Here is a 14994-nt window from a genome sequence, read left to right as displayed (position 1 = left end):
TTGTTGGCATATAATTTTTTGTAGCAATCTATTATAATCCTTGGTATTTCTGTGGTTCTTCTTCAGTTCTTCTCCTCTTTCATTTCTGATTGTATTCATTTGGGTCCTTTCGGTCTTTTTTTCTTGATGAGGTTGGCTAAAGGTATATCAGTTTTGTTTATGTTGGTTTCATTGATCTTTTCTGTTGTTTAGTCTCTATTTCATTTATTTCCACCTGGAACTTTATTTCCTCCTCCTAGTAACTGTGGGCTTTGCTTGTTGTTCTTTTTCTATTTCTTTTAGGTAAAGGATCATAATGTTTATTTGAGATTCTTTTGTTGTTTCTTGATGTAGGCCTATATTACTATAAACTCCCTCTTAGAACTGTTTTTGTGAGGGGTGCCTGGGTGGCTCAGTTGGTTAAGTGATGGACTCTTGATTTCAGCTCAGGTCATGATCTCATGGGTCATGGGAAGTGAGCCCTGCATCTGCTTCTCTCCTTCTTCCTCTCCCTCTGCCCCTCTGCCCCTCTGCCCCTTTGCACACACACTCTCTCAAAGAAATCTTAAAAAAAACAAACAAACCTGCTTTTGCAGGGTGCCTGGGTGGCTTAGTTGGTAAAGTATCCAACTTGATTTCGGCTCAGGTCATGATCACAGGGTCCTGAAGTCAAGTCCTGCTTTGGGCTCTGCACTCAGTGCAGAGTCTGCTTGAGAGTCTCTTTCTCTCCCTTTGCCTTCCCGCCCCCCTGTTCATGTTCTCTCTCTCTCTCTCAAATAAAAATAAATAAATAAAATCTTTATAAAAAAAGAACTGCTTTTTGCTGTTTCCCTACAATTTTGAAGAATTGTATTTTCATTTTTATTTGTCTCTAAGTATTTTTTTATTTCCTTTTTGATTTATTCATTGACCCATTGGTTGTTTAGTCTCCATGTGTTTGTGTTTTTTCTGTTCATTTTCTTGTAATTGATTTCTCGTTTCATACTGTTATGGTCAGAAAAGATACTTGATATGATTTGAGTCTCCTTAAATTTATTGAGACTTGTTTTCTGTCTCATCATCTGTCTTGGGAGAATATTCCATGTGTACTTGAAAAGAATGTATTCTGCTGTTTGGGGATGGAATATTCTGCATATATCTGTTCAGTCCACCTGGTTTAATATGTTCATTCAAAGCCACTGAACAAAGTTCCTCATTGATTTTCTGTCTAAATGATGTATCCACTGATGTAAATGGGGTCTTAAAGCCCCCTACTATTCTTGTATTACTGTCAATTTCTCCCTTTATGTCCATTAATACACACTTTATTATCCACACCAATGCACTTTATATATTTAGATGTTTCTGTGTTGGATGCATTGGTATTTACAATTGTTATATCCTCTTGTTGGATTGATTTATCATTATGCAATGCTTTTCTTTGTCTGTTACAATCTTTGTTTTAAAATATATTTTATCTGACATGAGTACTGCTACCCCAGCTTTCTTTTGCTTCTATTTCCATGGAATATCTTTTTCCATGCTTTAATTTTCAGTTTGTCTGTGTCTTTAGGTTCTGAAGTAGTCTCTTGTAGGCAATATGTAGATGAGTCTTGTTTTTTCAGTCCATTCGGTCACCCTATATATTAACTCTTTAAAATTGAAGTATAAGCTGTTTACAGTCAAATGCTCAGATCTTAAGGACATAGTTCAATAATTTTGACAAATGCGTACACTCATATAACTACACTGCCTGTCAAGAAACAACATTTTCATTACCCCAGAAAGTTCTTTAACACCCCTTCCCAATCAACACTTAACACCTCATACCAGAGAACTAATCTGATTTCTATCACAGATTAATTTTGCCTATTCTACAGTTTAATATAAATGGGGGTCAAGGCACATACATTTTTGTGCATAAGTTTTTTTATTTGGCATAATGTTTAGGGGAGTCATCTATGTTGTTTTATGTATCACTTGATTATTCCTTTTTATTCTATGTAACATTCTATTATGTATGTATATCACAGTTTGTTTATCTAGTATCCTGTTGAGTGACATCTAGACTGTTTCTAGTTTAGGGCTAGTATGAATAAACCTGATATGAACATTCTTGTAAAAGGCTTTTTATAGACATACTTTCATTTTTCTTCAAAAAATTCCTAGGAATGATACTGCTGGGTCATAGGATAGATGTATGGGTGATATTTAAAGAATCTCAAAGTGGTCATACTATTTTACATTGTCAGTAACATAAATGAGAGTTCCAGTTTCTGCACATCCTCTCCAAGATTTATGTTGTTTTTTTTCATTTTAGCCTTTCTACTGAGTATATAATAGGATCTCATTGTGCTTTTAATTTGTATTTTACTGATGATTATTAATGTTGAGCACTTTTGCATATTCTATTCACCAATCTTGTACATTCTCTTATAAAATGTCTTTTTAAATCTTTTGCCCATTCATTAATTTGGTTGTTTGTCTTCTTATTATTGAAAATTTAACATTTCTTTATAAGGTCTAGATAGGAGACCTTTGTTAAATATATGTGTTTTGAAGATTTCTCATCATTCTGTGGCTTGCCTGTTTATTTTCTTCACAGTATCTTTTAATGAACAAATGTATCTAATTTTGATGAAGTATAATTTATTAAATTTTTTTTTAAATACAAGCTTTCTATGTACTCCCTAAAAAAAATCTGTGCCTACCCTAAGATTACTAACATATTCTTCTATGTTTTCTTCTAGAAGCTTCATAGTTCTGGCTTTTATGTTTAGGCCTGGGATCTATCCTGAATTAATTTTTGCACTTCTTCTTACAGATATCCAATTATCCCAAAATGTATTTGTTGGAAAAAAATTTTTTTTCACTGAATCACTTGTCAAAAGCATTTGACTTTCACACTTATTGAATTTAATTTGACTGTATATATGTGCACCTATTTCTGAACTCTGTGTTCTATTCCATTGATCTCTTTTATGTTCTTTCACATTTGGCTTGTTACCATGGATTTATAATAAATCTTGAAGTCAGATAGGAAAAATCTTCCAATCCTGGTCTACTTTTTCAAGATGGTTTTGGTAGTTCTAGGTGTTCCATATTTCAAATAAGTTTTTATATCAGCTTACTAATTTTTTTTAAAAACATGCTGAGATTTTATTTTGATTATATTTGGGGATAGTTGACATCTTAACATTGGACTTAACACTGAATGTTCCAACTCATGAGCATGGTATGTCACTTAATATGTTTATCCTTTTCTCAATTTCCCTGTCTTTTATGGTTTTCTGTAGAGGTCTTATACATCATTCATTCAGCTTACCCGTAAGTTTTTTTATATTTTTGAAGCTATTATAAGTAGTATATTTTATTTCATATTCTAATGGTTCACTGCTAGTATGTGAAAATATTGACTTTGTATTCTGGAAGGTTGTTAAATATATTTATTCTAATAGTTTTTCTGTACATTTCTTAGAATTTTCTCTGTCTAAAGTCAACAACAAAAATTCTACTGCTTCCTTTTTAGCCTTTATGTCTTTTAATCTTTCTCCTGTCTTATTGCACTGGCTAGGGCCTTCAGTACAATATTGAATAAAAATGGTAAGTTTTGTCTTATTCCTACTTTTCTTCCTGCCCTAAATCCTGGTCTTGCTTCTCTTCCTTACTAATAAATGTCCTTTGTGGCATTTTTTTTTTTCCAGAATAAGGCACTTTTTCCTGCCTTAAAAACCTGTTCAGGTGATACCGTTTTTCCCCCAGGGATTTTCTTAATGACCTATGGAAATTCTTTCTGCTACCTCTTGGTTGGCAGAAGCTGCTTCTCCTGTTATCTTGACATTTTTTAAGGCAAACCTCTTTCTAAAATTACCACATCATCTTTTGTTAGCATTAAATTCTCCACCTTCCTATTGCTTTATGTTCATATAATAACTTCACTTTTTCTTGAATCATGTTAGAATCTATAGGTATGCCTTTCTTACAGCAATTCTGTACCCACATAAAAGCTACATTTTCAATACAAGGTAAAAAGGTATTTCATGAAAAGTGCAAGATTTTCACGCCTGCTCGTGTAACTACAACAATGGCTTCATGAGTTTCCTTTTCTTTTTTCACAACGGCCCTTATACTGGCTTCATTTATCTTGAAATGGTGGGCATCCAGAGCTGCAGACCTCAATCTATGGTACATATCAAACAATTCAACTTTTTCTTGTAATGTCATGATTTTTCTCTGGTTCTTGGGAGCATTTCCAACATAACTGGTGGCACTTTGTATGGGTCCCATGGTGTAATTCAGGATTTACAGTATACACAAAATAAGATGAAAAAGTATGTGAGAACTGTGACAGCTTTTTGTGATACACAATTTACTAGAAAAAGGAACTGCTCACATAGAGATGATTAGTATCACATAGCATTTTAAGCAGATACTTCCACACTTGAGGTCACTGCAATAGCTACAGGAGGTGGCAATGAAATTATTACAGTGGTACAGTATTACTACAGTTAATTTTATGCAGTTATGATTTAATACTGCATCTTTACACTTGTTTGCATTTCTCTCAACTGTGAATGCTGCCATATTTGGTCTGTATGTGCATAAGAATTAATAAATTTTAACTTTTTATAATAGATTTGTATATCTTTTATGGTACTAAGTGATAAAATCATCTCATTTCTATATATATTTTATGCACTCATGAGATACCTTTTTCTTAATTTTCCTTCAGTGTTTCTAAGCTTCATGATTTGTTTATAGGATTTTTCAAATTGTTGCAAATCTCTAAAATATTCTTCAATATACTTATTGAAAAAAAGGCACATATAAGTGGACCTGCACAATTCAAGTCCATGTTATTCACTATCATTATCATTCATCACTGATACTTAGGTTGTTTCTGTATCTTTTTCCATTCTTTACATTTACTATTTTACCATTAATTATGATGCTTACTAGGGTTTGCTTATATCTTTATTGGGTCAAGGAAATTTTCTGTTATTCCTAGTTTTTCAAGAAGTTCCATTATAACCTAGTGTTAAAATTTACCAAATGCTTTTTCTACATCTATTACAATGATAATATTATACTGTATTCACATATATTAAAGCAAGCTTACATTCCTGGGTTAGATCTCATTTGGCCATTGAATATTAACCTTTTGATATATCATTGAGTTGGACTTGCTAACATTTCATTAAAAATTTTTGTTTTTTTGCTCATAAGGTTTTTGGTTTGTAACTCTCAAAATGCTTTAGTCATCAGGGTGATAGAGGCCTTATAAAATGAGTTGGAAAATATTTACTTTTTCTCTTTTTATTGTTTGGATTAGATAGAATTGGTATTATTTCATCCTTAAATGTTAGATAGAATATATGAATGAAGCCATCGGGGTTGGGATTTTGTATGTGTGTGGGAGTATGGGGGAGTAAGAGGGACTGTGAATCAGGAATTAGATTTCATTAAATGATATAAGGCTATTAAAGTTTTGTATTTTTCCTTGGGTCACTTTTGGTAATTTTTGACCAGATTTTAAAATTTATGTTGTCAAGTTTACTGACATAAAACTGTTTATAATATCCTCTCACTATCCTTTTAATGTCTATAAGATCTGTGTATCTTCCTTCATTTCTGATATTGATAATTTATGTTTCCTCCATTTTTTCTTGCTCAATTTTTTAAAGAATTTGTTGGTTTTATTAACTTTTTAAGAACCATGGCTTTGTTAATTTCTTCTGTTGGTTTGTTTTTTAAAAATTTTTGTTAATTTCTGTTCTTTGGTTTATTATGCATTTTCTATACTTACATTGTATTTCATTGTCTATTGCCTTTTTCAGATGGAAGTGGAAATCATTGATTTTACACCTTTTCTAATATCATTTAAAGCAATACATATTCTCTAAGGATTTAGTTACATGTCACAAATTTTGATATGTTTGTTTCCTTTATTATTTAGTTTGGAGTATTTTCTAACTTACCTGTGAGTTCTTTTTTGATCCTTAGATTATTTAGTAGTTGTATTATTTAATTCCCCAAATATATGGGAATTTTCTAGGTTTCTTTTTGTTATTGATTTCTAAATTCCATTTGATGGAATAACATATTCTGGATGATTTCATCCTTAGAAATATTGGGTCATCATATATGGTCTGACTTGGTGAATGTTCCATCTGCCATTAAGTAAAATACGTATTTTGCTCTTGTTGGTGAAGGGTCTATAAATGTCGGGTGATAGTGTTCATTTATTAGATGCATATACAGTTAAAATTGTTTTGTCTTCTTGAGTGAGTGACACTTTCATAATTTTTAAGTGTCTGTCTTTTTCAAAGAGGGAGAGAGGCAAACCAAGAAACAGACTCTTAACTATAAAAACAAACTGATGGTTACCAGAGGGGAGATGGGTGAGGGATGGCTAAATAGGTGATGGGATTGAGGAGGGCACTTGTGATGAGCATGGGGTGTTGTATGAGCATACAGTGTTGTATGAAAGTGTGGAATCACTATATTGTACACCTGAAACTAATAACACTATGTTAACTAACTGGAATTTAAATAAAAACTTCAAAAAAACACTGACATATAATAAACTTCACAGAGCACAACAACAAATGCCTGTCTTTTTCCCTTCATCTTGAACACTACTTTGTCTGATAATAGTGTAGCCTAGCATGCTTTCTTACATTTAAATATATGCATGTTTTTCCATCCTTTTCCTCTCAGCTTGTTTGTGTCCTTATGTTCTGTGTGTTTCTTGTAAACATCATATGGTTATGTGTAGCTTTTTTATCCATTCTGACATTCTCTGTTGCAGGGTAAATTCTAGCTGGACTAATTTAAATGTAAAAATCACACCAATGCAGCAGTAGAAGAAACTATGGGAGAAATTTAAAATAATTCTGGGGCAAGAAGAGGTCTTTCCAACTATAACACAGAACCCAGAATCCTAAAAGAAAAGATTGATGAATTTGACTATATAAAAAGTTTTTAATTACAAAACAAACCATGAGCAGTCAAAGGCAAATGACAAGCAAGGGGAAGTATTTGCAGTTTATATCACAGCTACAGGACTTTTTTCCATACTCCTTATGGTGTTCCTGCAAATCAATAAAACAGAAAATAAAAACTTAGAGGCGCCTGGTGGCTCTGTGGGTTAAGCGTCTGCCTTCGGCTCAGGTCATGATCCCAGGGTCCTGGGATGGAGCCCTGAGTTGGGCTCCCTGCTCAGAGGGGAGTCTGCTTCTCCCTCTCCCTCTGCCCCTCAACCCCTATTTGTGCTTTCCCTCTTTCTCTCTCAAAAAAATTAAATAAAATCTTTTAAAAAATGGGGAAAGGATAGGATAAAATAGTTCGTAAAAAAAAAGGAAATAGAAGCATCTTTTGAATATATAGAAAAATTATTGACCCTTCTTAAAACAAAGTAAACATATTCTGATAGTACTTTTTTTACCTATCCACTATCATAAAAAGATCAACAGGTTTGATAATACTTTCGGCAAGGGCATTGGAAACGTTCATTCTTACATATTGTTATTGAAGTGTAAATTGATATAATTTTTAAAGGAAGGCCTTTCAGTAATCACTATCAAAATAGCAATTTACATCCTTTAACCAGCAACTTTACTTCCCAAATTTCTCCTACAAACATACTGCCCATGTACAAAATTTGCTATGTACACTTTTATTCATTTCAGCATTGTTTGTAGTTTTAAATATTGGCAACAATACAAATATATCTCACTGGGTACTGATTAAACAATTATGGTACATCGGGCGCCTGGGTGGCTCAGTCATTAAGCGTCTGCCTTCAGCTCAGGTCATGATCCCAGGGTCCTGGGATCGAGCCCCGTATCAGGCTCTCTGCTCGGCGGGAAGCCTGCTTCTCTCTCCCACTACCCCTGCTTGTGTTCCCTCTCTCGCTGTGTCTCTGTCAAATAAATAAATAAAGTCTTTAAAAAAAATAAACAATTATGGTACATAGTACTAAAAGGCAGAATATTCTACAACTGTTAAAATAGTGAAGAAACTGCTCTTTATGTACTGGTATGGGACAGGCTCCAAGATATGAAATTAAGTGAAAAGCAAAAGATATAAAACTGATAGTCTATTATTTGTATAAAGAATAATATATAATAAGTTTTTGCAAATACTTCTAAAAAGATGCCAAGCAATAGGTGATATAGGTTAACTCTTCTAGAGAGGACAAGTGGATTGCCTGGGACAGGTGGGAGGGAGATTCTTTTACTGTATACTATTTTGTGTCCTCTGAATTTTGAACTATTTAAATGTATTATCTATTCAAAACAGTGAAAAATACTTCCAAAGTTGTAACAAGGTAAAATATCTTGTTAATGTATCTAGTTTGTTACTTCTAACCTGTTACTAAAATCTAAAATCAAGATCTTGTTTGTCTCCCTTCTACTTTCATTTGAAGTTTGATTCCTTTCTATTGACAGTAAAAACAAAACAAAATATTTGACCCCTGTATAGGTACTGCTCAGTAACTGCTTACTGAGCCCCAACTCCCACCTCACTCATCTTTGTTTTAAAGCTCCAACCAGAGGGCGGATGTCTTCTTTTTCTTTTTTTTTTAAGATTTTATTTATTTATTTGTCAGAGAGAGAGAGAAACAAGCAGGGGGAGTGGCAGGCAGAGGAAGAAGCAGGCTCCCTGCTAGGCATGGAGCCCGATGTGGGACTCCATCCCAGGACCCTGGGATCATGACCTGAGCCGAAGGCAAACGCTTAATGGACTGAGCCATCCAGGCATCCCAGAGAGTGCCGAAGGCAAACACTTAATGGACTGAGCCATCCAAGCGTCCCAGAAGGTAGATAGTCTTAAGAAGAAGTATTTTGTTAATTCTCATATCATTCAGATACATTCTTCACAGTGTATGTGTTTAAATGTTGGCGTATATGTGATATAGAAAGAAGTGGTTGGAAAACAGTTTTAGTGCATTTCAATTTTAAATATTTGGGGAAATGACCAAAAAGCTAGAAGTGTGATGATAGTCTTATTTTGTCTTTTAGATATTAAGCACCGCCGAATACCAATCTTATTCTTTGCAAACAAAATGGATCTTAGAGATGCAGTGACATCTGTAAAAGTGTCTCAGCTGCTGTGTTTAGAGAACATCAAAGATAAACCATGGCATATCTGGTAATGTTTTATATTTACTCTTCATTTTAGCATTCTGAAAAAAATCTCTGAGCTTCAGTTCTTCCCTCTTAAGCTCGTTGTGTAAGTCATCTAACATGATAGGATGTAAGCTAAGGATTTAGTTGTATAGAATTGTAGCAGTGCAGGTATTCATGAGTATATTATTATTAAAACTTTTTCCAATCTTGGGGCGCCTGGCTGGCTCAGTCAGAGCATGCAGCTCTTGACCTCAGAGTTGTGAGTTTCAGCCCCACATTGGGTATAGAGATTACTTCAATAAATAAATCTTTAAAAAAAAAAACAAAAACTTTTCAAATCTTTCTGAGGATACAAAAATATAAACAACTCTTTAAAAGAATAATTTAGCCCATTTACCGAGTTTCAAACACACTGATTTTCTTCTGCACATTGAATCAGCCAACCACAATCCCATCTCAGGACTTTTTTGTACTTGTTAGTCCCTTTGTCTGAATCTGTCTCCAAAATGATTTTCCTGGCTTGCTATTGTACTTCCTTCAGGAGAGAGACCTCTCCTGACAGCCCTTCAAAATATCATTTTATCTTACTCCAACTCTTGCTTTTTTTTATACACTTTGCTCTATATTTCTCTTGCCTTGTCCTCTTTGAGTTTTGCTTGTTTTATAGTCTCTCTACCTGTACTAGTGCATTAGCACCATGAGAGCTGGGATTTTATCAGTTTCATTCACTCTGTAACCCCTAGAATAATAATAGTACTAGGTACTTAGTATGTACACAACAAATACTGGTTTATATGAGTATATAGAAATGTAAATATTAATTTTATTTGGATATACTAATACAATTGAACTCTTCAGTATTTAGTATCTGAAATTATTATACATTGTTTATTTGGAAAGCAGTTTCTTATGGTTATATTTAACTCTGGTGTGCCTTTCTGCCAAAATATTCCAATAAGGATAACCAGAAGTTATATATTAGTATTTTAGTGCCTACCTTATATTAATTTGAGCTTCTATCCACCCACCTAGTTCTCTCTGCTGCAAGATGTCCTTCTCTTGCCAGTTTTCCCTTTTTTAAAAGAAGGTATCTATGGAGAAAGGCCTAACAAAGAAGCAGAGAAATACACTGCCTCTAGAAAGAGATACAGAATATGGAACAAGGAGATAGTAGAGCTCAGTAAAGAACTTTTAGAGCTAACCTTGGTGCTGAAAAAGGAATCTCATAGAAGAGAGCTTGAGAAAGCCCTTGAAATGCCTCAGTACTCAGGGCCACCAGCACCTCTCCCCAGGAATGAAACACTACATATCTTGAGTAAAACCCTCCTTACTTTGGAATCAGAAGAAGAGTCAATTTTTACAAAATGTCTCTTGATTTGGAATTTGTGGTTCTTGTGATATTTGATTGGTAAAGAAAGGAGGGATTTTAGGTAGAGAAGTATCTTAAGGTAGAACCTTTGTATTTCTCTAAATCATACTTAAATTAGTAATACCAAAAGTAGAATAGTTTTTAATTTTTGCTTTGTATTAAGCATTGTGAGTTTTCACATTAAGAACTACAAGTCTAATTTATACTAAAAGATGTAGTCCTTTTAATTTTGAAACAAATTAATTTTGCAAGTGGTAAAAAATCTCTTCTACTTAAAATTTAACATCAGCAATTGAATTTTAACAGATTTCTTTATTCATTTGTGACATCTAAATACTTCTCAGTGAAAGAAAAGGTAATGTCCTGTTGCTATAAGGATGTGCAGTATTATATTGCCAGGTTCTATATTTTCTGTATAACTTATAGAAGAATGCCAAGTATTTCTTTAGAAGTTGTCTATAATTTTGACTCTATTCAAACAGTATCTCACTAGTTCTAGTGTTTCATTTGTTAAGCTTGTTTTTTATTTTTTGCTATGTTCATTAAAGCATGTATAAAATTGAAAATACACTTATTTTTCTTTTCCAGTTTTAGAAATAAAGGTAACACTCAGTGATACAAAGATAAAACATTCTATCTCTCTTGCCTTCGGTCCAGGTAAATTTACTGGACAATAAAGAAAAGATTATACAGAAATGCAGCCTGGATATTTTTGCGGTTTATTTTTAATCATTGTACTAAATATATAGCCAACTCTGATTCTCAGGGTCTGATTTTGTTAATGTTCTTTTAAAAAAGTTCTTTGACGGGCGCCTGGGTGGCTCAGTTGGTTAAGTGACTGCCTTCAGCTCAGGTCATGATCCTGGAGTCCCAGGATCGAGTCCCACATCGGGCTCCCTCCTCAGCAGGGAGTCTGCTTCTCCCTCTGACCCTCTTCCCTCTCGTGCTCTCTGTCTCTCATTCTCTCTCTCTCTCTCTCAAATAAATAAATAAAATCTTAAAAAAAAAAAAAAAGAAAAGTTCTTTGACAAAGTCCCCGGCACAATAAGTATATGTGTATTTGCTTATTTACTCTCTTGTGAGGGCAACAGATAACAAATCAGGTAAATAGATATGTAAAATACCTGGAAGGATGAAGAAAAATAAAGTAGGATAATAAGAGAAAGAATGAGAGGTGCTCCCTCTGTGAAATCTAACTGAAGTCAGGGAGAAATTCATGCAAAAGTTTGGAGGAATAGCTTTCCAGACAGAGAGGCCAGCCAAGTGAAAAGGCTCTTAGATGAGAATGTGCCTCGTGTGTTCCAGGAATAGCAAGAAGTCCAGGCTGGCTTGAGCAGAGAGATCTAGGGGGAAATTGTAGGAGATGAGGCCATTGAGAAATAGCCACAGACCTTATCACAAAGGTCCTAGTAGGACACGGTAAAGACTTTGGCTTTTATTCTAGTTACAGATCTGATGATGTATTCGAAAGGAAAGGTAGAATTCAAACATTTGGGAATTATAGGAAAAGATGCAGGGTTTTTAGTATGGCACTAACGCCTACAGTAAAGGAGACAAGTTTTTCCATTTTACTACTTGTTCGGTTGAGACCTTAGTCTTGTTTGGGACTGTAAATGTGTGATAAAAATCAATACATTGATCTTTATAAGCATTTCAGTTACTGATGTTTTGCTGTTGATATGGATAATCTGTAATTTACTTTGAATAATTATGTATCACATGCTGTTGGTTTCTATTTTAAAATAATTCTATAATAAGTTGTATTCATAATCTAATAAGTAATTCCTTGGAAGTAATTTCTGTTTTGATTAGAATCAAATTAATTATTTTAGGTAATTAGGTACATTTTTAAATCATGCTTTAGCACACTTAAAAGGAACCCTAATCATTCAGAAAATCTATTTATACTAATTGTTGTCAGTCTATGTCTTTGAAAAAGATTATCTGATACTATAAAAATCCTCTGCATTTCATTATTTTAGTTTATTTAGCATCATTTTATAGATGCTAAGAATAAAGAGAGTTAAATAACCTGTCCAGTGCCTGAAGCTACTAGATAGAAGAGTATGATTGAAATCTGAGATTTTTTTTTATTCTACCAGTTTACCAAAGTTATAATTACAGATTTATACCTTATAGATATCAAATTCCATTTCAAATAAAGTCACTCCATTGTGTGGCTAAATTACAACCTAGGTCAACCATTTCTAATAATTAAATGTTACTGAGCCACTGGGGCTGGGCAAAGCAGAATAATAACTATTTTAGTGATAACACTTTTCCAAATGTCTATCATAAATCGTGAATAAATTTCTCATGTCTTCTTCCTGAGCACCCAGACTTTTATTTCTTATGTATATTCAGTTTCAGTGCTTACCAGTTTTGCTCAAATATATGTTACTAGACTATATTAATTTGCCATATAGCAAAATTGTAATTATTTATTCTATGGTTCTATGAAGTAATGAAATGGATATGTTTCTTACGGATTTTATTTCAGTGCTAGTGATGCCATAAAAGGAGAAGGATTGCAAGAAGGTGTAGACTGGCTTCAAGGTACATCGCAAAATACTGTGCATATTCAGCCTTTATTCCTATTCTATTCACATTTTTCTTTCCCTTTTTACATTTCATTTTTATTATATCATTGCCTTTCTCGTTTCCATTTATTTCTGCTGTCAGAAAAAACAATCCAGTAAGTATGCATTACCTTGCTACATTTACTTCTTTGTTTTGTTTTGCTCTGCTTTTTGTTGTTTTTTTTGTTTTTCTCGGTGGTGGTTTGGGTTGTGCGTGCGCCCACGTGCATGCTTGCAGAAAGGTGGTTTTATTAAAGCACAGGGACAGGACCCCTGGGCAGAAAGACCTGCACCAGGGTTGTGAGGAGCAACTGATGCTATACCACGGGGCTGGGGGACTGAGGGAAAAGGGAAGTTTTCGAAAGAACTTTCATATGCTAAAGAGGACCTACAAGATACCAGAGGCCTTGCCCTTTTCAAGTTAAGGTTGTTTTTCCCCCTTTGCAAGGCATTAACATTCAGATAGTTGGGAGCTTCCTGGAAGAATGTCACATAGGTCCCACCCAGGAGTGGGGTTGCGGGGGGATTGCAGGGTGTCAGCTTCTGCTTTGTCTTCAGCCAGCCTTCTGCTCCCTCATCATTTCCCCCCTGAACAATTTTGACCCTTAAATCTTTAAGGTTGTTGAAGGTAGGAGGTCCCATCTTCTGTAACTTATTCCTGCTGAATAGGGGCATAGAGATGTCCCTACCTATGGGTCAGTATTGTCAGTTGGGGACCATATGGGGGAGTTACAAAAGTTGGAGGCAGCTAAATCCAATGTGGTCAACATATATGAACCTCCATGAGTAGAAAAGATCATCTGTCAGCTGGAAGTTATGGCAGTGAAGGAGTCTTGACACTAGGCAGGGAGACACCAGAAATAACAAAATAAGGTTAATATTGTAATGAGAAAGAGAAATCTGAATGAAAGAACTTTGATAGTTGACCTTTGATAATTTTCCTCCAGGCCAGGAGTTTAAAGCAATCACTAAAGGAAAGAGAGATCATTTAAAGTGCCAATTTGAGTCTTCATTCATTTAGAAACCCAGATATATTTTTGTGGTAATCTGGAATGTATATGCAGCATTTTGTTTTTATGTTAGCACACGTTTCACCCTGAGTAGCAGTTTAAAACATCTAATGCCACTCTATTTTGTAAAACTGCTTCATACATTTGTATTACTTTAGTATTTAATAGAGAAGTGCCATTTTGAGTGTCATTTAGGGCTTTGACCGTGTACTAATTAAGAGCTTCCATGTGCCACACATCCTGTAGTCTCAAAGAGGGAACAAAGATGGATGCTAGGTGGTCATACCAATGTAACACAAAACGTGTCCATCATTGTTTTAAATTTGGAAGGTTGGCTGGATTGGTAATGGTTTTAATAATGCATCTATGCATTCAGGCGAAACCCAAAGTACAGTGGCCTACCCAGCCTGGGGGAAGCTATGGACACAAGTTAGAGCTACATAGTCAGTCGGTCCATTAGGAGCTAGACATATAATGTTGGGCATCCTTTAACTGGAGTTAAGATATCAAGGGCTATTCAGTTTTAGAGGGCCACTTTTTGAATTTGTTGGTGACAGCCATGTCATGCTTAAAGGTGGTCACTGTGTGCTTGGCTAAAGTCTTGACTTGTAATTTTACATTAATAGAGGTAGTTCCTGGGACAAATATGACTAAGGAATAAAACCATCAAGAAGCTGTCTTTGTTTGAGGTCCAGCCTTAACAATATCGTAATTAAAAGGAATCACTGTTAAGTGAGAGACTTGTCTCAAGCGATAAGGGCATCCCCAAGTGCATCATCCAATCTAATCACAGAGAAAGTGGGGTTGTCCATTATCTCCACAAGTCCATAGTTAACCTCATGGAGCAGGGTACGTTCCAGCTTTTAAGGAAAATTTTCATCATCCTATTCACACAGAATTGGTCAAGGTGATAGTTGAGTTATAGAGTTATTGGGGGATTAATC

General features: G+C 34.5%; 1 protein-coding gene across 2 annotated transcripts in view; it reads left to right on the top strand.

The window, feature by feature from the left end:
* The window catches only part of ARL6 (ADP ribosylation factor like GTPase 6), a 41756-nt gene that overhangs the window by 19677 nt on the left and 7085 nt on the right, over positions 1-14994 (top strand). For both annotated transcript variants that reach the window (XM_027584700.1, XM_027584699.1), the window contains 2 exons: positions 8985-9114; positions 12962-13017. In XM_027584700.1, coding sequence (XP_027440501.1) covers positions 8985-9114; positions 12962-13017 — 186 coding nt within the window. The remainder of the gene's footprint in view (positions 1-8984; positions 9115-12961; positions 13018-14994) is intronic.

The sequence above is a fragment of the Zalophus californianus genome, chromosome 1 (genome assembly GCF_009762305.2).
Source record: "Zalophus californianus isolate mZalCal1 chromosome 1, mZalCal1.pri.v2, whole genome shotgun sequence".
NCBI lineage: Eukaryota > Metazoa > Chordata > Mammalia > Carnivora > Otariidae > Zalophus > Zalophus californianus.
This window is presented reverse-complemented; position numbering and strand designations above follow the sequence as displayed.